This window comes from Pipistrellus kuhlii, unplaced genomic scaffold (assembly GCF_014108245.1).
Source record: "Pipistrellus kuhlii isolate mPipKuh1 unplaced genomic scaffold, mPipKuh1.p scaffold_m20_p_60, whole genome shotgun sequence".
Classification (NCBI taxonomy): domain Eukaryota; kingdom Metazoa; phylum Chordata; class Mammalia; order Chiroptera; family Vespertilionidae; genus Pipistrellus; species Pipistrellus kuhlii.
The window spans coordinates 312926-336245 of record NW_023425563.1 but is presented as its reverse complement, the minus strand read 5'-3'; the positions used below and the strand labels follow the sequence as shown (position 1 = coordinate 336245).

The window sequence follows — 23320 nt, the reverse complement described above, 5'->3', positions numbered from 1 at the left end:
AGCATATGGGCTTTCTATTTAATTGATACTAGTTTGGTATATAATCTATTATTTTGATTTGTAGGAATAGTATGGGAGAAAGGATTTTAGATGCAGGAGGTAAGTTTTTTTTTTTCAATAATGTTTATATTTGAAGTTATTACACACATAATAGGAAGAATTGTTTTAGCCAAAATATATAAACATTGTAATGTAGTGAGATTATGTGAGGGGATTATAAACTATAGTAAATCAATTTTAATTACTTTAACAAGTGATTATTTGTGGGACTGAAATAATAATTAAGCATGGTAATACGAGTTGTTAAATATAATTTGTACCCAAGTTGTAGATTTATGAATAATAACTTAATTTTTCAATAGATTTTAATTACTTTTGCTAAAAAGTGCCTCAAATGGTATTTTATGAAGTTAGGAGGTTAAATATTCCTGGGATTAATATATTTATTTTTAAAAAATGTGTTTATTAAAAAAACCCTCAAATTTTCTTTCCTAAGTTTCATATGAGAAACTTTTGATTTCAAAAGTTATCTATAGAATAAACAAAGTACTTTGGAATAACTTTAAATAACATATAACACAAAAGGAAAACAAAGATTCTGTGATTTATAGGCCATTGTCTGAGCTGTTTTACAGTTCACAGCTCTAATAATAATAGAACACATAGTCTTTGAATATTTGGGAGTGTGTCTTAAATAACCTTTAGAAACTTTTTTCACTTTTGTTAGTAAGCTTATTTTGTTATTTGGGCTATATTCATTCCTATAATGAGGAGCTAGTTTTAATTCATATGAAGAAAATGGTAATAGATTAGTAATTCACACTGTTTTCTTTATCTTGCTAATTGTAATACATTATAAAATATATTGACATTTATAAACTCTTAATTTTTATAATTTCAAATAATGCATTAACTTTTTTTCAAGATTATGACTTACAAGTAGGCATCGTAGAGGCTTTATGTAGAATGACAACAGAAAAACAAAGACAGAAACTGGCAAGTCATTGGTTTTCAATGGATTTTATTGCTAATGCATTTAAAGGAATTAAAGACTCTGAATTTGAAACAGTAAGTAGTATAAAAATAAATTAATAATAGTTTTTGAAAATTACTATGCTTTTAAGATATACTTTTTATTACTGACATTATTACAGATGACCCCTATTTCTCTCCTTTTGCCTCCTTACCCAGTTTCTACCCCACCTCAGGCTTTCACCCTACTATTGTCTGTATCCATGGACTATGCATATAAGTTCTTTAGCTAATCTCTCCCCCCCCTCTGAGATTTGTCAATTTACTATGCTTTTTTAAAATCTCTTTTTTTTTCCCAAAAAAAATAGGATTGCAGGATTTTTCTCAACCTTGTAAATGGCATGCTTGGAGACAAGAGAAGGTAAATTTAATGCAGATTATTTAATTTCAGGAATAGGCATGTGAGGCCGAGTGATGTAAACTTTTATCACTTTGATAATGACAGAAGAGCAGAGTATTTGCAGTGCCTGGCACCTTATAGGTGCACAGACACACTGGGTGGCTGAGTTCACATTTCCTTTATTTACTAAGGAAATTAAAGGTAGGGTAAGGGGTAAGTGCAATGAGTCATATTATATGGATTTGAATCATAAATTTCTCTTTCTGTTCTAACATTGGGTTACTCATCTCTGTTTCTTTATCTGTAAAATAAGAATACTGATAATATATATTTAATATGTTTGTTGTAAGGTTTAAAGGAGATAATTATATGGGACTATTTGTAATTATATCTCACCAAGGAAGTACTCACTTAATTCAGCCATTTTTATTAGGAGTACTAGAGGCCCTATTCATGGAATCCATGCATGGGAGGGGATGGTCACTCAATCCAGCCTGCACCCTCTCACAATCTGGGACCACTGGCTCCTAACTGCTCACCTGCCTGCCTTCCTGATCACACCTAACCACCCTTCCCTGCTTGCCTGATCGCCCCTAACCACCCTCCCCTGCCAGCCTGATTGCCCCTAATCGCCCTCTTCTGATGGCCTGATCACCCCTAATATCCCTCCACTGCCGGCCTGATCACCCCTAACTGCCTTTGCCTCAGCCCCCACCACTGTGGCTTTGTCCAGAAGGAGAACCGGACAACCAGAAGATGTCCGGTCAACCCGGTCTAATTAGAATATTACCCTTTTATTAGTATAGATCATTCACTGATCTTCTTTTCCCATATAAGTTCTGTGGGAACTTTTATTAATGGTACAAGCTAAGATGGGACTCTCTGCTCAGAGTCAGTCACTTCAGACTAAATGGTAGTTTGAGTAGAATCCTCAGTAATATGCTTTCTCTACAGAAATAAATTTCCATTAAGCTCTTTTTAAAAATAATAAAAGAGATATAATTTTATTTAAATTGTTTTAACTATTGCCTGATTTCCTTTGATACTAGACATGATTTCTATGCTAGTCAAGCTTATACTATTGTAAAGTCTAATTATTATTTTTTCTTTATTTAAAACTTTTTATTTCAGGGTCTTTACATATCCTTGTTTATCAGCATTTCTTGATAAATATGAGGTAAGTTTAAAATTAACATGTATTTTAGTTATTGGATAAATTTTGATGCAAGGCAAGGGCCAAGTGAATTACAGATTACAAAGTGACAAAAACTTTAACATAGTCATAATTAGATAAAAAATACAGTTGGCCTATTCTATATCTAAGAGACATTTTATAACATAGCATATTTGTAGCTGTAGATAAATCAAATACAAAAGGCTATATTTCAAATATTTTTCTGTTTCCTTAATTTCATTATTAATTTAAAATTCATTAATATATTCAAACTAATACTTCAACCTTTATTTGCACTTGGAATATTTGTGATTGAACTTAGCTAATTTCTGTATATAATACTAAGCAGCATTTTTTTATTCTTTCTAAATTTATTTAAATGCAGTACTTCTCTCCTCTATTCCCTCACCTTCCAGCATACACTTAAAAAAACAAACAAAAAAAACCCCAGCTCAAACCCGGTTTGGCTTAGTTAATAGAGTGTCAGCCTGCGGAACGAAAGGTCCCAGGTTGGATTCCCATCAAGGACACGTACCTTGGTTAAGGGCACAACCCAGTAGGGGGCATGCAGGAGGCAGCTAATCAATATTTCTCTCTCACTCTCACTCTCATCAATGTTTCTAACTCTCTACCTTCCTTCCACTCTGCAAAAACGTCAATAAAATATATTTTTAAAAAACTCAACCATGAATTACATGATCATAATTCTCTGTTGTCACTTTTAATAGCATAGGTTATATTAGTTTTATATGTTTATTTTATTAGCTGCAAATACCATCAGATGAAAAACTTCAGGAATTTTGGATTGATTTTAATCTTGGGAGCCAGACTCTATCATTCTATATTGCTGGAGATGATGTAAGTTTTATTCCCTCTGTACTATTTTATATGTACATATATATATATTTAACTGTGTTAATTCAATTTAACAATGTAGCCCCAGCCAGTTTGACTTTGTAGATAGAGCATCAGAACAGGGACTGAAGGGTCCAAGGTTCAATTTTAGTCAAGGGCATGTACCTTAGTCAGAGCACATGTGGAAGGCAATTAATCAATGTCTCTATCTCGTTCTCTCCCTCTTCCCTTCCTCTCTCTAAAAATCAATGGAAAAATATGGGAATTAACAACAACAAAAACACACATAAAAAGAAATTAATAATATTGATTTCATTGTGTATTTTTGTAACTATTTCAATATATTTCAGTTTTATCTCAGTGATTTCTGTCAGTATGGTAATGTGTGGAGAGTGGCTAGAGTGTTTGGACAGGTTCAAGCCTTGGACTAATGAGAGGACACAATCCTCTTGTGGTAAAGCCAAGTGCAAGTCCGAGCACAATTATAGTCAAAGGCTATAGTTGTAAGCTTGACCTTATGGTCTGAACCTGTGGTCCCAGGAGGCTGAGTTATGTGGGCTTGATATAGAGTTCAGGTGCATGTAATTGAGTAAGATTGGAAACCCATGAGAGCATTATAAACATCTTTTTTATTTTATTTTATTGATTTTTCACAGAGAGGAAGAGAGAGGGATAGAGAGTTATAAATATCGATGAGAGAGAATCATTGATTAGCTGCCTCTTGCACACCCTCTACTGGGGATATGCCCGCAACCAAGGTACATGCCCTGGACTGGAATCAAACCCGGGACCTTTCAGTCTGCAGGCCAACGCTCTATCCACTGTGCCAAACCAGTCCTGGCATTATAAACATCTTGACCACACCCTTACTTTGCCTGGTGGAATCTGGTTATAAAATAAAGACTCGACTTGCAGACTGTGACACTGTTTCTCTAAGAGGGCATCCCACCCAGCCCAAGATTTATTCTCTTATCTTCTTTAATCCTTCACCACCACCCCCCCTCAGGTTTACCCATGGCTATGTTGATGCCGCACAGTAATGTATCAAGCTAATCCTATATAATAAAAGCCTAATATGCTAAGTGTCTGGTCCTCTGGTCAGCTGTTCAACCAATCAAAGTGTAATTTGCTAATCAAAGCGTAATTTGCTAAGGCTGCTCAACTGCTCACTGTGACCACCAGGCGGTTGATTGGTCTACCAGGTGCTATGATGCGCACTGACTACCAAGAAGCTGATGTTCCAACTGATAGATTAGTTTGCTTTTGGGGTCCGGCCAATTGGGACTGAGCGAGACTGGCAGACATGCCCTGGAGCACTCCTGCATCCCTCCCTGGCCTCAATTGTGCACGGGGAAGCGAGGGAGTCCTTGGCCTGGCCTTTGCCCTCTCGCAATCCGAGACACCTCAAGGGATGTCGGAGAACTAGTTTTGGCCCAATTCCGCAGGCCGGGCTAAGGAACCCCACTGGTGCACAAATTCATGCACCAGGCCTCTAGTTAGAAATAAAAACTATTGCTGATGATTTATTGCAACAGAAAATAAAAACACTAAATTTTATTAGTAGTTTTTTAACAGCTTTTCAGAAATAAGTTACATCTTAATGTCAGATAAAAGTTAACATTCACATGAATAAAGTGAATTGAATCTAGAAAAAAAGTTACTCAAATACAGAGGCACTCAGAAATAACATTAACAGATGACAAATGCTCTTATCCTACCTAATAAAAGAGTAATATGCAAATTAACCATTACTTTCCTCCACAAGCCATGCCCACCAGCCAATCAGAGAGCATATGCAAATTAACCCCAACCAAGATGGCTTTGGCCACAGAGGCTTGGGTTTCATTGGCAATGGAAGAAGCCAAGCTTTCTGCCTGCCCTAGCAGACCTAAGCCTCCACTCCAGGCTACAAAGTTTCAATTATAGAAAGTAAACAAGAAATGGCTGCCACCATGGAGTGAGCAGAAGTCTTGGCTCTGCTCTAGGCTACAAAGTTTCAATTGTAGAAGGTAAATAAATCCCAGATACCAGGGTCACTGCGGGGTGTGGCCGGCCTGCAAACCACCACAGGCCTCTCACTCAGGCCACCCCACGCCTCAAGGGAACCCTCACCCTGATCTGGGACACCCTTCAGGGAAAATCAGCATGCTCCCACCTGTGCACCAGGCCTCTATCCTATCTAATAAAAGAGTAATATGCAGATTGACCACCCCTCCAACACATAATATGGCTGCCCCTATGTGGTCAAAGATCCTGCCTCTATGTGGACACAAGATGTTCACCACAAGATGGCTAGCAGGAGAGGGAAGTTGGGAGGTCCAGACCTGCAAGGGAGGGCAGTTGTGGGTGATCAGGCAAGTAAGGGAGGGCAGTTGAAGGAGATCAAACCTGCAGAGGAGGGCAGTTAGGGGTGGCCAGGCCAGCAGAGGAGGGAAGTTGGAGGCAAATGGGCCGGCAGGGGAGCAGTTAGACATCAGTCAAGCTGGCATGGGAATGGTTAGGGGGTGATCAGTCTGGCAGGCAGAAGCGGTTAGGGGCAATCAGGAAGGCAGGCAGGTGAGCAGTTGGGAGCCAGCAGTCCTGGATTATGAGGGGGATGTCCGGATTGGGCCTAAATGGGCAATGGGACATCCCTCGAGGAGTCCCAGATTGGAGAGGGTGCAGGCTGGGCTGTGAGACACCTCCCCCCCCCCCCCAGCCGCCACCCCCGTGCACGAATTTCATGCACTGGGCCTCTAGTTCATTCATATAATCTTCTTGAAAACAGTAAAGAGTTGACTCTTATTGGTAATATTTTGAAGTGAATTTTAGTTTTTATTCTTCTGCAGTGTTTCCCAAAGTGTGGTAAGCGTACGGGAAGAGTTTGGTGGGGGAACGCGTTGCACCAGAGTTTGGTGGGGATATGCACTGCACCGTGCTTAGCTGCACCTAATTCTACGTTTTCATGAGTACAAGGGGTACTCAGCGTTACAAAAATTATAGAAGGGGTACACATATGTCTATGGTATATGGTAGCTATGTTTAAAACCTCCATCCATGTAGTATATTTTCTACTGACCTCTTTTTAACCTGAGGAAAAGTCTTGAGCCTTTGTTTCCAAATAGCTGCTCCTTAATATTTGGTATTTTGGGATACTTTAGCTCAAACTGTATAATCACTTTGCCAAAATCTGAGCAAAAAGATGATCTGTATGTACTAATATAATTGTGGCACCTAATATTATAATGAAGCATTAGTCCTCTTAGTTAATCTCTTGTAAAATTCTTCTTTTTCTTCCAGTTCAACTTGTAAAGATGAACATTAATCAAATGCCTCTTAGGACTGCCACATACCTTTGTTTCTTTTTATCTTATAGTACTTCTTAGACTGCTTGATTAAAATAGAGTTGCAAATAATAGCACTGCTTCTCAGGGACGCACTGACAGTTTTCATTAGTTTATTTATTCCTGCTGGATTTCTAGAAATATATTGTTTATTTTTATTGATTTCAGAGAGGAAGGGAGAGAGAGAAACATCAATGATGAGAGAGAATCATTGATTGGCGCTCTCCTGCATGCCCCCCACTGGAAATTGAGCTCACAGCCCTGGCATGTACCCTGACCAGTAATCAAACCATGATCTCCTGGTTCATAGGTTGATGCTCAAACACTGAGCCACGCCAGCTGGGCTATAGGAATATTTTTAACTGGCTTTTCTTCAGAAACTGAACTTCAATTTTAGGAGAAGAGGACAGAATCTTGGGAGAAGATGACAGAATTGTATTGATATAATTCCTGCCTTCATTCAGCTTGGTTTATTAGGTGATGTAGATAAGAAAATAAGCAGTATAGTATTAAACATGATTGGGATAGCATAAAATACATTTATAAGTATTTAATGACTGTTGTGTTCCAAACAATGATCTGGAGATGCTAGGCAATTCGTTTTTCCCCTAAATAGAGTATTTGGACTCCTCTCTCCTCTGGATTTCTATAGCAGTAATACATTATCCCTGTATTATCTCTTACTTGAAGCCATTCTACATGAGCAACTGCTTAAAATCCTTCCTTTGCCTCTTTACCATGGTGTAGATGGTCTTTATGATCTCGCCCCTGGCTATTGTTCTGACAACTCAGACTGTTCTTTAGGTTTACTGTGTTCCAGCTGCATCTTACTTTTTTCTGGTCCTCTAATACAGATTATGCCCATTTTAGGTCTTTCTGCTTTTTGGCTCTTCTGCTTAGAAATCTCCTTCAGATCTTTGTATCTTAGTTCCTTCCCATTTAAATTTCAGCACAAAGTCTGCCTCTTTATAGAGGTATTCTCTGGTAACTCAACCTAAAGTAACCTCCCAGCCACATCACAACACATTGTCTTGCTTTATTTTCCTTATAGCAAGTTATTTACACTTAAAAGTCACTGTGTTTGTTTGTTGTATGCTTTCTCCGAGTTGAATATGAGCTTCATGAAATCCAGAACCCAACTTTCTCATTTATAGCTATTCATATCTATACTAGTAAAAGGGTACTATGCTAATTAGACTGGACATCCTTCTGGACAAGCCTTGGTGGCAGGGGTGAGGCAGAGGTCATTAGGGGCGATCAGGCTGGCAGGGGAAAGCAGTTAGGTCAATCAAGTTGGCAAAGGAGATCAGTTAGGGTGATCAGATTGGCAGATCTGATTTTCAGGTAAGGGAACTGAGTCTTAGTAGAGATCTGGAAGCTATCTAAATATAGATGATAAATAAAATCATGGATTTAATGAATGCCTAGATGACAGAACTGTGAAAAACACACATTTATACAGGGTAGGTAGAAGAGATTTTGGCCTGGAGGATACATGAAGAATGATCCAAAAGAGAACACAGTTAAAAGGTATGTTATGGAAGGCAAGGCATTGGTGTTTTCATGAGGAAATGGTCAACAGTGTCAAAAATGTTATCAATGAAAGAGCAGTTACACTTAAGAGACAAGGATTTAGACTTTCTTAGAAAGCTGAAATATAGAGGAAATAAGACACAATTTAAGGGAAAGAGCACAATAATAGCTCAAGTGTGATATGGATTCAAGGGAGGGATTTTTGTCAGGTACTTTCTTTTAAGGATAAGAACTTATTAAAATTGATGACTGGGATGGTAGGTTGAATGAAAAGTTGATGCTAAAAGGAAGAGAGTGTAATGGGAGGGAGAGTAGAGGGTGAAGATGAAATAAGATGGACACAATTTATTGGTAACTGTTGAAACTAGGTAAGCACATATTTTGCATTAGTTATATTATAATTTCCACTTTTTAAAAATCTGCTTAAAATTTTCCATAATATAAAAAAAATGTAAAGGGAAACAGTGAACCATGTGCCTCCATATACAAGGAAGAGTCATTTTGAAGTTAGTAGATGATAACCAGTAGGTACTGGCACAGAGTATGTCACTTGGCATGGGCCTTTTACACACAAAGAAAGAGAAAGCTGCTCAAAGCACTGGGGAGGTGATCTCAACACTTTCCTCCTGACCAGAGCTTTTGAGCTATGGAAGAAATAGCACCTAACTGGAAAGGGTTATAATGATAGTGTTGCCATCAGAGTATAGACTGGTTTCAATTAGGGAGAATTTCTATCCTATCTAATAAGGGTAATATGCAAATTACCACTCAGTCACAAAGATGGAGGTGCCCATAGCCACAAGATGGGGCACCCAGTCCTCTCAGCACCGGAGTCCCCCAGTCCTGGAGGAGGGTGGGGAGCCGAGTTAGTGGCCTCGTGGAATGCTTGCTTCATTGCCGCGGTGAAAAGGCAAGCATTCCACCCTGGCTGCGGGGGGCCTCTGGGCAGTGAGCATCAAGGGAAGGGGAAACACTTGCATTGTCACCTCGGCAATGAGACAAGCATTCTGCGCCAGCTGCGGAGGGGTCTCTGGGCCGCAGAGAGCCTCTGGCCAGCAGGCGCAGAGTGGCCAGGCCCCACAGAGAGCTACTGGTGCATGGATTCATGTGCAGGGCTACTAGCAGAACGAGAATGAGTGGTTCTTAAGTAACTACAAAACTGCATCTACCGTATTTTCCGGCATATAAGACAACTTTTGAAACGAAAAAAAAAGTCAACTGAAAATCGGGGGCAAAAGACCAAAATTGCACAAAAATTACCTGCAGATCTTGACGGCAAAGTAAGTCTTTTCTTTGAAGTGGGGAGTAGTCTTATACAGCGAATATAGGCCTAAACCTATGTTTTAACTGTAAAATTAGTGGGTCGTCTTATACGCCAGAAAATACAGTATTTTTATCACAGATTACTGGAAGGTTTTAGGATCCCATCTCTTAGGAATGGCACCCAATGTTCACTGACTTTTTATACTATTTGGTATTTTATTCAGTTGTACATATTTTCTTTTTAAATAATTTTTATTGATTTTAGAGATGAAGGGAGAGAGAGAAAGAGATAGAAACATCAATAATGAGAGAGAATCATTAATTGGCTGCCTCCTTCATGTTCCCTATTGGGTATCAAGCCAGCAACCTGGGCATGTGCCCTTGACTAGAATCAAACCTGGGACCCTTCAGTTCACAGGCTGATGCTCTTATCTACTGAACCAAACCAGCCAGGGCTATACACGTTTTCAATGAAAGTACTTAAAGGGGGAAATATTTTAGGTTATTACTGTGCATTCAATGTTTAAATCTAAGGACAGTCAACAGTGGGATTTGAGGAATGTCTGTTTCACAGAAACACTTCCAAGGAAGAATTGAAAGGCTTTGATAACATTTTTGTTGTTGTTGTTAATCCTCATTTCCATTGGTTTTTCAGAGATGGAGAAAAGGAGGGAGGGAAAGAGGAAAGGAAAGATGGAGAGAGAGAGAGAGAGAGAGAGAGAGAGAGAGAGAGAGAGAGAGAGAGAGAGAGAGAGAGAGAGAGACACCCCGAGACCTGGATGTGAGAGACACATTAATTGGTTGCCTCTTGCCTGTGGCCTGATGGGGATATGAAGCAAATCTGAAACCCAGGTACCTGCCCTTGATCAGAAATGGAACTCGAGACCCTTTGGTGCATGGGTTGACACTGTAACCACTGAACAACACCAGCCAGGGCAAGATTTGGTAATTTTTAAAGAAATATCTTGAAATAAATATTAATGGACAGTCACTTTTTGGTCAAGAGTAGAAAACCATAAAATTAATACCATTAATTCCTTTTAAGAGTGAAACAAATAAATGTGACATGTATAATGTATTATACAGTCAATAGATGGAACAAGAAACGTGTTATATCAACTGGTTATTTAGTAATAACCACTATTGTTTGTATAACTGAAAAATTGTGATTATAGAAGCTTTAAAGCAGGCATAAATTACTTGTTTTTATTTAAAACCTGTTTTTAAATTTTAAGGATCATCAGTGGGAAGCAGTCACTGTGCCTGAGGAAGAAGTACAAATATACAGCATTGAAGGTATTAATATTATTTTCTATGATTCTTTTTTTTACTCTTATCATATTGAATACAAGTTGGATTCTGTCTGGGAAAACAAAATAGGCTAATGAAAGCAAAGTCAACATTTTCATTATGTTCACCTTAATAAATTTGATGGTTATTTTTTCCCCTCCCACAATCTTCCAGCTCCCTCCTGTACTTATTTTCTTCTCTGTCTAGTCTATAGCCCATGAATAGTCACTTTCTTGTTCATATGTTCAAGGTCTTGTCTTTCCATCCTTTTTGCTTGATTAGATCCAAACAACTGGAATTGCATAACCCTGCTGGACAAAAGCAGACAGCTTGGCAGCCTGGCACCACTTCAGGTTCAGATATCAAGAGCTGTTAGTCATTGCAATTTGCATGGGGTAGAGCAGCAGTCACCAATTGGTAGTCTGCAGACCCCTGGTGGTCCATAAGTCTGAAAGGTTGGTGACTGCTGGTTTAAGGAAACCTTGGGAGCAGTGGTCGACAACTGGTGGTCCATGGAATTTGAAAGGTTGGCGACCACTGGAGTAGAGCATCATGACAGTTCTTATTTGTATTTTCCTAATGATCAGTAGTATTGAGCACTTTTTTTATGTCCTTAGTGGCCATTCAGTGTCTTTGTTTGTGAAGTATTTATTTAAATATTTTGTCCATTTTTTACTGGACTGCCTTCTTTTACTATGTTTTTGAGTTCTTACATATATTGAATACCAATTCTTTGACAGATATATATTCCATGAGTATTTTTCTCCCAGTCTATCTCTTATTTATTTTCTTAATGGTCATTATGAAATGGTTCTATTTTGCCTCTGGTAATATAATTTTCTCGGTAATCTACTTTATGTAACATTAATACACCCTTCTAGCTTTTCATTGGTTAGTTATAGCATGGCATATATTTTCTTTTATTTTTAACTTATTCGTGTGTGTGTGTGTGTGTGTGTGTGTGTGTTTAAGGATCATCTATACATATATATAGTGGGTTTCTTGTAGTTGTCATATACTGGCTTGTTTATTAAATGTAATTATTGATATACTTTAAATTTACCATCCATCTAGCTCTCATAAAACCCTGCCATTCCACCTGCCATGTATCTATTGTTCTATTTATTCCTTTATATTAATTAATTTTACATGCTTTTATTGTATCTCTTTTGTTGGCTTTACACTCCTTTTCTTACTGGTTGATTTAGGGTTTGATATATCTTTAACCTAATAGCATTCATGTTCAAGTAATATTATACCCATTTATGTAGCGTATAAGAACCTTGTAACACAATATACTTCCAACATAGTATAAAATGTTTCCTCACTTAATTTCTCTCTTTTTTTATTGCGATAAAAAAGGGGGGAAAGGGTATAATATGAAATGTACCATCTTGGCCATTTTTAAGTGTATAGTTCAGAATATTAAGTATATTTACATTGTTGTGAAATAGATCTCCAGAACTTTTGTCATCTTGCAAAATTGAAAGTCTGTATCCATTAAACAACTCCCCTTTCACCTCTCCACCTTGCCAATGATAACCACCATTCCATGTTTTATTTGTATGAATTTGACCATTAAGTGGAATTAATCTATCTCTAAAGCCTGAAAACTTAATGTTGAAGCTCATGACTCCCCTCCCCCCCCAAAACAAACAAACAAAAACTGCCAAAGTTTGAGTTAGAAAACATTGCAACTATCTTCAAACAATTAGTAATTCTTAGTTCCATCAAAGTACATTACTGTGGAAGTTTCATGACTATATAGTTGCAAAAGCAAGTAATACATTTTCAGCTGGGTAAGCCTTATAAGAATCAGAGTATTCTAGCCTATAGGGACATGTGTCCTATAGGGTAGGCCACTGAATGGCCAGCAGAGCTTTTCCTGGTGTAGGGATTAATTTTTTCTACTTGGTGTGCTCCTTTTCCCTCAAGATGATTTCCTGCCCAAAAGTATACATGGGATGTGGGGGAGAGGCAGGGGAGAAAGGGGGGATGGAGGGAAAAGTATACATCAGTCAGTAAGAAGAGAACCACTGGAAGTTGGACAGAGCCAAAGTGGAGGTTAGCCCATAATACAGGCACAGGCATTGGGTGCCAGGTAAATCTTTGATGAGTTCTTGGAGGAAGGGACGTGAATACTCTTATTAACTGGAACTTACAATATCTTTTTTATTGGATTGATAAATTCATTTAAGGTTAGCACTATATCCTTCAAAATTTCCTAGCACCCATGTTTTTAGCAATTGCTGTTTGTCTACTGTCAACATGTTTGTAACTAGTGTGGACTTAATAGAAATATTTAAACAGATGCTTATGTATAGAAATATAGTTATTTGTGGAATTAGCTCTTTTCTTTGTTTGCCTCTTTTAAATTAAAAAAATAGTGTTCTCAGATCTGTTCAAGGACTATTTATTAAGAACCTGTTGGTGTTCAGAATGTATTCAGAGCTTTAACTCATTAGTTATTGTATGACCCGGTAATTTATAGATCAGGAAATGGAGGCTCTGAAAAATAAATTGATTTACTTTTTTTAATTGACTTGATTTGTTTACATAGATACTGTTAGAATTAATTTAAATGTTGTGCAATTCTAAAAGTTAACTTTATCAAATTTACTTTTATTAATATGCTGTATACTTTTCCTATTTATAGTATACCTATAGAGTAGTATCATAGAAAGTAATCAGTGTGATTTGTTTGTGTACAGAGAAAGAATCAAAGAAGCTACTGACCATAATTCTGAAAAATATTTTAAAAATTAGTAACACAAAAGGGAAAGAATTGCTTTTGTATTTTGACGCTTCATTAGAAATCACTGTTGTGACACAAAAACTTTTTGGTGCAAATAAACATTGGGTAAGTGTTTAAACTATTTATCATAAAATCTATTATTTTCAGATTCTGGAACCTTTTGGTTAATTGGGATTATAAGTATTATTAATTTTTTTCTTTTTTAATATATTTTATTGATTTTTTTACAGAAGAGGAAGGGAGAGGGATAGAGAGCTAGAAACATCAATGAGAGAGAAACATTGACTTGCTGTCTCCTGCACACCTCCCACCGAGGGTGTGCTTGCAACCAATGTACATGCCCTTGACCGGAATCGAACCTGGGACCCTTCAGTCCGCAGACTGACGCTCTATCCACTGAGCCAAACCGGTTTCGGCAAGTTTTATTAATTTTTTCTAGAATTTTTTAAATGACAAAGAGATTTTTAGTTCTTTAAATTTGTATTGGAATAGCTATCATATAGTTAGCCATACCCTTTGAGATACCTATTAGGAAAAATTTCAGATGACAAAATTAGCAGCAGCTACTAAAAGCATTTAATGAATTCCTGCCAACTATTTAAAACATTAAATGAGACAAAGCCCTGTTTTCAAGATAATAAATATAATTTGTGAAAATTATAGAATAAACCTCAGAATATATGAGTAAGTGACATAAAGAAAATGAAGCACAGATATTGAGGGAAGAGAATGCTCTTTAGGAATCAGACTTGAAAGAAAGGCTGTAGAGATGGGTTTGAATGGCCTTTGAAGTTGATGGATAAAAGTAGGTAAAACCCTTTCTACCACTGTGAGTTAGATATTGTCTAACTGGGAATTCAAGGTGACAATTCATGTTATGTTTGGGGGATATAGTGTGTCGACAAGTTCAGGTAACAAAAATAGCATAGACTAGGTGGCTTAAACAACAAACATTGATATCTCACTGTTCTGGAGGCTGGAAAGTCCATGATCCTAGGTCCCAGCAGACATGGTGTCTGATGGGAGCACTTTTCCTGGTTCATAGTGGCCATCTTTTCACTGGATCCTCACATAGTGCGTAGGAAAGGTGAGGGAGCTCTCTTGAGTCTCTTTTTATTAGGGAACTGTCCCTTTTATGAGGGCTCTATGTTGGTTAGCTCATCACCTCCTGACTCCTAACACTATCACTTTGGGGTTTGGGCTTCAACATGAATTGGGGTGGGAGCATGTAGTGTAAAAGATTTATGGAGAGAGAGAGAGAGAGAGAGAGAGAGAGAGAGAGAGAGAGAGAGAGAGAGAGAGAGAGAGAGAGAGAGAATGAGAATATGTTTATGAGCAGCCCTTGCCAAAATGACAGACTAAGAAGGCTGTGGTTACTTGGGAGTCATTAATGTATTCTGAGAAATATATTTATATCTTTACAAAATAATGACTTGAAATAAATTGGCATTTTTTAAAAAATAAATCTTTATTGTTCAGATTATTACAAATGTGATCCTCTTCCCCCCCTCAATTGCTCCCCTTCACTAGGTTCCCACCCCACCCTCTGTCCTTTCCCCATCCCCCATTGTCCTCATCCATAGGTGCACAGTTTTTGTTCAGTCTCTTCCCGCACCCCCACTCCCCTTTTCCCTGAGAATCGTCAGTCCACTCCCCTTCCATACCTCTGATTCTATTATATTCACCAGTTAATATTGTTCATCAGATTTTTAAATTCCCTTGGTTTTTAGATTCACTTGTTGATAGCTACGTATTTTTTTATCATAATTTTTATCTTTATCTTCTTCCTCTTCCTAAATAACCTCCTTCAGCAATTCATATAATTCTGGTTTGGTGGTGATGAACTCTTTTAGATTTTTTTTATTTGTGAAGCTCTTTATCTGTCCTTTGATTCTGAGTGATAGCTTTGCTGGGTAGATTATTTTTGGCTGTAGGTTCTTGTTATTCATCACCTTGAATATTTCTTGCCATTCCCATCTGGCCTGCATGGTTTCTGTTGAGAAATCAGCTGACAATCGTATGGGTGCTCCTTTATAGGTCACTACCTGCTTTTCTCTTGCTGCTTTTAATATTCTCTCTTTGTCTTTTGCTCTTGGAAATTTAATTATGATATGTCTTGGTGTGGTCCTCCTTGGATTCCTTTTGTTTGGGGTTCTGCGGGCTTCCTGGACTTGTAAGTCTATTTCTTTCCCCAGGTGGGGGAAGTTTTCTGTCACTATTTCTTCTAGTACTCTTTCGGTATCTTACTCTCTCTCTTCTGGAATCCCCATAATTCTGATGTTGGTTCGCTTGAAATTGTCCCAGAGGTTTCTTACACTATCTTCAACTTTCTGGATTCTCTTATCTTCTCCCTTCTGCAGAGGAGTGTCCTCTGGCTCTTTGTGTTCTAAATCTTTGTCTTAATTCTTGCGATCTTCCAGTCTGTTTTTAGGACTTTATATAATATTTTTTATTTCAGACAATGTTTTCTTCATTTCTTGTTGATCCCTTATTATTTCTAGTTGCTCCCTTTTTATATCCTCATAGGTCTCATTTATTTTATCGGCCTTTTTTAGGATATTGTTGAATAACCTTATAACTGTAGTTTTGAACTCAATGTCCAATCTTTTCTTTTCCTCCATCTCCTTCCTTTGTGTCCTTCTTCTTGTCTGCATTTTAGTTGTTTCCCTGATTTGATGGAATAGCTTTGTGTGCTAGGTGTTCTGGTAGAGCCCAGTAGCACAGCCTTCCCAATTACCTGCAGTGGACAGTCTTGGTGTAGCTCTTTGTGGGCTGTGTGTGCAGTCTTGTTTATTGTTGGTATCACTGGGAAGCGTTGATCTCCAAGCCAATTGGCTGTGAGGATCAGCAGTGTCTCAGCTAGGAGGGTTTCCCTACTCTGCTTGAATAGGGCGGGGTCTCGGGGTGGCGCAGACAATCTTTGGTTCCCTGTCAGTCTCGCCTTAGAAAAGTCCTGTTCCTGGAGAGTTTTGGAAGATTGGTTGCAGGCGCGCCCACACCTCTTTGGTAAAGGCGCAGACAAGCTTTGGATTCCTGCAAGTCCCTCCTTAGAGAAAGCCAGCCTCTGGGAGAGCTTCTGTGCTCAGCCACAGGTAGGGCGGAGTCTCAGGTTGGTGCAGACAAACTTTGTTTTCCCTTTGGCTCCTCCCCAAGTCCCGCAGTAATGGCCTCTGGCTTCACACACCTCCAAGAGATCTCTGCCCACTGCCTGACAGTCTGGCCTCTCCCTGTCTGGGGCCATTTATCAGAGCAATAGGGTGATTCTGTTTAGCTCTCGGACAAGAAAGCCAGCCGCGTTAGCTGTTCGCCCTCTCCGCGCCAGGAGTAAGCCAGTAGTGAACTCAGCCCGGCCTGCCCTCTCTGCGTGCAGGGAGTAAGCCAGCAGCAATCTCGGTCCGGCCCTTCCTCTCAGCACCGGGATTAAGCCAGCGCCTTTTTGCGCACACAGTTCTCCGTACCTTCACAGTTCCTGAGGTTCAGCGTGCCTTCTCTCTCCTTCCCAGATGGCAGAGCCTCCTCTCAGCCAGCCGTCTGGCGTTTCAGGGCAATGCCTCCCCTGTTTTTCAGTTCTAAATTCAAATTTGTTGTGGTAGGCTGCATTCGGGTGTCTACCCTATGCCGCCATCTTGGTTTCTCTCTTAAATTGGCATTTTTAAACAGGTAGAAAATAATTATATTAAAATAGAAAGAGCTAGAAGAAAATGTTATCACTGAATTAATTTAATTTTAGGAGTTTACCAGCAAACAAGGTATTTCAATTGCCGAAACACCTGTGCATATACTTTTTGATGCAAGTGGATCACAGGTATGTGTCTAACTTACTTGATTTTTGGGCTAACTTTAACTCAAATAATGGCACAATAATAAAGTTCATGTTGGAGAGTAACTGTCTAAAAAAATAAATTGTCTAAACATGAAGAATGCTTTAATGAAATATAAATTATTTTTAAACATGTAATTAATGACTATTTGAGTACAGAAGATAGATATTAAGTTTTTCATCAATACCAGTTTTGATAAGTTTAAAAATTAGAAGTATATGTCTTTCCTTTAATGCCAAAGCTTGTGTTATGTCTATTAACATTTTTAAAAGTAGCTGCTTTTAGTTGAGTTATTTTGTAAGACTAAAAATTATAACAGTACATAGAATATTGAAAGAATTGACCTTTGGAAAGAATTGACCTTCAGAAGTGTGAGATGTCCAATGGTTTTGGGGGATATCCTATAGTTTGCAGTTTTAAATACTTTTTCTGCATTCCCCAACAGATTCTTGTGCCAGAAAGTCAAATCTCACTAGATGCAGAAGAACTCATTAGTTTGAAAGAAAATCCTAACTCTCCAAAGGAATTTGCTAAACCTCCAGAACGTATTAAAAATAGTACTCAAGGGGACAGAAAAAATAGTCAATCTGAGGTAAATATGGTGTCAAAATAGTAGTTTATAATATATATATAATAGATAAATAGGTAGATAGATCAAATTATTGCTATATATAATTACTGAGAAAAGCATCTGTAATATTTCAAAATACTTCCCCTGCCTTTTACAAATAGAAACAAAAGATAGAGTTTTAGCAAATTATGTTTATGTGTAAGGGTTAGAACAAGGTGTAACCTACACTTGGAAATTCCAAGTTAGAGATATAACCTTTCTGTCTTCTATATTCCCCTCTCCCTGTGCCATTGAGGATCTCCTCTAGGCCACGCCCTGTAGCACCATTTCTCAGCCTCACCCTTCTTCATCATAGCTTCTGGGACACTGGACATTGCTAGCAGCCCTCTCTTCCTTTATGTCCTCCTATTGTTTGACTTCTATGTTAGTATTTTAATTCTCTACCTCTTTCTATTACTATATCAGAAATACTGTCTCCCTACCTCCAGAAAGTAGATTTGTTATCAAAGCTTCATATCCAAAATCCCTATGCCTTCTTCTTTAGTGAGCTTCCTTCTTATGTATAATTTAAGCTCTTAAAGTTCTATAGTTATATCTCCACTTACTGTCTTAATATTTCCTTCTCCATGTCTCTTCAAGCTCTTTCCTGAAGTCTAACATATAAGTCTTTACCTTTCATCTCAAATTTGTATCTGCCTTCATCTTACATAATAAAAGGGTAATATGCAAATTGACCCTAACAGGAGAACAACCAGTTGCTATGATATGCACTGACCACCAAGGGGCAGACACTCAACATAGGAGCTGCCCCCTGGTGGACAGTGCACTCCCATAGGGGAAGCTCTGCTCAGTCCTAAGCTGAGCTGACAGCTGTGAGCATAGTGTGGTGGTGAGAGCCTATCCCACCTCCTGGGCAGCATTAAGGATGTCCAACTGCAGCTTAGGCCAATTCTCCGGGGAGCGGGCCTAAGCTAGCAGGTGGACATCTCCTGAGGGTCCTGGGCTAACAGAAGAATGTCTAACTGCCAGCTTAGGCCTGATCTGTGGGGAGCGGGCCTAAGCCAGCAAGTAGACATCCCCCAAGGGGTCCTGGGCTGCAAGAGGGCACAGACTGGGCTGAGGGACCCCCTCCCTCAAGTGATGAATTTTCATGCATTGGGCCTCTAGTACTTCCATAATGCACCATTGACAATATCCTTGATTCCAGCCTCTTCTCCTCCTTACTACAACTAATGTGTTAGGGTTGTGTTTCCTAGTATCTCCCTACTCTCTACCTTGTTCCTTTCATTCCTCTTTCACTTATATCGATTAACATATTAACCTCTTAATTTACCTTTGACAACATTGTTTCTTATGAGCTACCTTATATGGTAGAGCACTGGTTTTTCTTACTGTTAGCACTTTTCTGCTCAGAAAACTTTGTGATCTGTGTTGATCTCACTTAGTCTAACCTTTGACTCTGTTCTGAGACTACAATTTTATTCTATCAAAATGCCCTTCAACTTTAAGAAGGTCAGTTGCTTTGATCTCTTTTTATGTCATGGTCATGCTTGCCTTGATACTTTTACTTCTGTTGTTCCTGTTTTACCTCTACTCATCTAAGGTGTATGTACATTTGCAAGTCTTGGTTCATTTTTATCTTCTTCCTAGAGTTTTTTCTGATTATTTCAGTGTTTACTAATCTTTTACCTTTAAGCAACTATAAATTACATAGGCTTTTCCATGCATTTTATTATGTTTGTTAGGATTTTTTCCTTTAGTCTTGTTTCTGTCATTAAATTTAAAATGTCATCTTATGTTTCCCTTAGATGATTATATCAGAAAAGACATTTTTATGTCTTTATATCAGAATCATAACTTGAGTACCTATTAAAATGCAGTTTTGTGCCAGAATTCAGAAACTCAATGACATTCTTGGACTCCCCCATCCCCACCCATCTTATACCTCTTGAATCATATAGGACCTCTGGGAAAGATCTTAAGCACAGTAAAGATTTAAAACATTGCAGTATTGTGAAATAGCCACTATGTTTTCAGTATCAAAAGATACTGTGTTTTTCCTGTGGTTGTTTCTCATGGTTTAAGATAATTACTCCAAGAAAAAAAAAAAAAAAAAAAGTCTGATGCCTCAATAAAAGTCTGAAGCATTTATATGATTGACTAAACTATTCAAGTCCTATTTGATATACCACTAGAAACTGTCTTTTTTTTTTAAGTTATTGGTTTCATAGTTTGTTTCCTGCTTAATGTTAAATTCACTTTTCTCCTGTGCTCTCCCACCTTTCTTCCATGCATCATATGGAGGTCTCCATCAGTGTTTTTTTTCCTGTCTTAGTGGCAGGTGCCTTTTTAAAATAGCTCTCTCCTCCTCCTCTACACTTTGTCACCATCTACTTCTTTATATGTTACCCTGTAACATTCCTGTCCCATGTTGTTCCTGCCTATGCTTATCTACTTCTATGGCTCTTATCAGTCATTCCAGGATGAAGTTAAAAATGCAGCTCATCTGACCACAAGCTTGTGTGTCATTGATTTTCTGAATTCCAGTAGCTACTTTTTACTCCAAAGGCAGTTTAGTCTTTGCAAAATATTTAAACAACGTTTTAAATGTGAGAAAGTTTTAGACAATGATTAACATTATGAATGCATTCACAAACAAGTTTAATCAACATGTATTTAAATATCCTCTTCATGAAATAGAATAGGAAACTGTGAACCATTGATTAACTAGCTAACCTCAGTAGCAATAATTTTTTTTTTTTTTACATCTCTAGATGTTCTATAAATATTCTTTAAAAACAATATCCTTTTCTTGTTTTGGTTTTCTGTTCAATACCAAACATTAGAATAAAATTCTTAATGAAAGGCAGCCTAAAACAAATTTCTGGGCATCATCTTATCTAATAAAGAGGTAATATGCAAATTGATCATCAACCCAACACAATATGGCCACCCCCCATTTGGTCAAAGATGACCGTCCCATGTGGACACAAGATGGTCAACACAAGATGGCTGGCAGGGGAGCACAATTGTGGGTGATCAGGCCAGCAGTGGAGGGCAGTTGGGGGCAACCAGGCCTGCAGGGGAAGGTAATTTGGTGGGACCAGGCCTGCAGGGGAGGGCAATTATGGGTGACCAGACCATCAGGGGAGGGCAGTTGGGGGCAATTGGATCAGCAGGGGAGCAGTTAGGCATTGATCAGGAGAGTGGTTGGTGGTAATCTGGCAGGCAGAAAGGCAAGTGGTTGGGAGCCAGCAGTCTTGGATTATGAGAGGGATGTTCACTGCCCATTTAGGCCCAATCTTGGGATTGAGTCTATAAGGACAGTCAGACATCCTTTGAGGGATCCCAGATTGGAGAGGGTGTAGGCTGGCCTGAAGGACACATCCCTTCACCCCATGCATGAATTTTGTGCACCAAACCTCTAGTTATACTAATAAAGGGGTAATATGTTAATTAGGGTAGATGTCTTCTGGACATTAATCTGGACATCCATCGGACAAAGACACAGTGGCTTTGAGGCCTGGGGCTCAGGCAGCCTACAGCTTAGGTGGCCATGAGCCCCAGAGGCTGCAAGACCCAGGGTTTAGGCAGCTGTGAGCCCCGGCAGCTCAAGCAGCCATGAGCACTGTTGGCTGTGAGGCTCAGGGCTCAGGCCTCGCAGCCCCAATGGCTGGCAGTGCCAGCAGCAGCAGGGTAATGGGAGTGGTGCTTCCCCTGATTATCCAGGTTGCCTCCTGCAGAGGGAGGCCAGACTGTGGCTTAAGCCACCAAAAGGATATCCCCTGAGGGCTCCAGGATTATAGGACGGGGCAGGCCAGGCTGAGGGACCCTCCCCAAACCCCCGTGCATGAATTTTCATGCACCAGGTTTCTAGTCCTATATAATAAAAGGCTATTATGCAAATCGGCTGAATGGCAGAATGACAATTGCTATGACATGCACTGACCACCAGGGGCAGATGCTCAATCTAGGAGCTGCCCACTGGTGGTCAGTGCTATCCCACAGGAGGAGCACTGCTCAGCCAGAAGTCCTGAGCCAGGCTCACAGCTGGTGAGTGCTGTGCAGCGGTGATGGTGGGAGCCTCTTCCATCTGCATGGTAGTACTAAGGGTGTCCAACTGATGGCTTGGGCCCACTTTCTTAAGGACTCCCAAACTATGAGAGAGTGCAGGCTGGGCTGAGGGACCCCCTGAGTGCACAAATTTTGTGCTCTGGGACTCTAGTGTTGTTTCTTAAATGTCACATATCTTTTGTGTACAGTTAGGGTAAGTTGTTATAAGACTAGAATATTTAATTTCAAAAAATACTGTGTGTTTATTATGGTTATTTCTCATGGCTTAAGATAATCACTCCTGGCAAAAGAAAAATGTCTGAAGCTTCAATCCTTGTTACTGGTGCAGAAATATACAACAAGAGAAGTCCATTACATTTAATCAACGCATGTGAGTTTTCTAATCTTAAAAGATTTCTAACAACTGTTAATATATTTTAAATCAGGCCTTTTTAAATTCAGGGGTATGCTGGACATAATTTACCTGGAGGATATGTTGGGGATATAAAAATTGAAAACTATGAACCACTAATGTTTTGTAATTGTCAAGAAATTTCAAATGTCTAAGAAAGGTTTAATGGGTATTGACATATAAATATTATTTAAAATATTAAAATCCAGCATTAATAGTTTAATATTCAAGTGGGAGCAGCATGACATAGTGGATAAAACATTGAATTAGGCCACATTGGCTTGTTTCCCCACTCCCAACTGTGTACATGATAAAGATTATCCTCTAGTTAAGCTTAGAACCAGTTTCCTTTCTATAAAAATGTGTAGAGGTTTAAGGAAAAATCATTCATTCACATGACAAGGAATATTGTGAAACATTTGGACAGTACCTGTTATATACTTAAAGTTAAATAAAAATAAATAACCTGATACTATATATAAATTGCTATAAATACCATCTTATTTATCTTTTTTAAAAATATATTTTATTTGTTTTTTAACAGAGAGAAAGCGAGAGGAATAGAGTTAGAAACATCAATGAGAGAGAAACATCAATCAGCTGCCTCCTGCACATACCCCACTAGGGATGTGCCTACAACCAAGGTACATGCCCTTGACCAGAATCAAACCTGGGACCATTCAGTTCACAGGCCGACACTCTATCCATTGAGCCAAATAGTCAGGACTATTTAATCTTCATGACAATTTTTTGTTCTTTTTAAAGAAATCTTTATAACAAATTAGTAGTGACCTCTGTTTCTAGAATCCAATTGCCTATTGGGCTGTTGTCTAATGTTCAATAGGCTACTCAAAAGCAAGTCCAAGATAAATTCATGTTTCAACCACCACCACCCCTC

The 23320-nt window shown here is 38.6% G+C and overlaps 1 protein-coding gene across 1 annotated transcript in view; it reads left to right on the top strand.

The window, feature by feature from the left end:
- The window catches only part of SYCP2 (synaptonemal complex protein 2), a 92463-nt gene that overhangs the window by 9252 nt on the left and 59891 nt on the right, over positions 1-23320 (top strand). Inside the window, 10 exon segments of the mRNA XM_036420034.2 lie at positions 65-99; positions 926-1068; positions 1341-1393; positions 2504-2549; positions 3312-3404; positions 10756-10816; positions 13522-13670; positions 17296-17370; positions 17832-17978; positions 22302-22401. Coding sequence (XP_036275927.1) covers positions 65-99; positions 926-1068; positions 1341-1393; positions 2504-2549; positions 3312-3404; positions 10756-10816; positions 13522-13670; positions 17296-17370; positions 17832-17978; positions 22302-22401 — 902 coding nt within the window.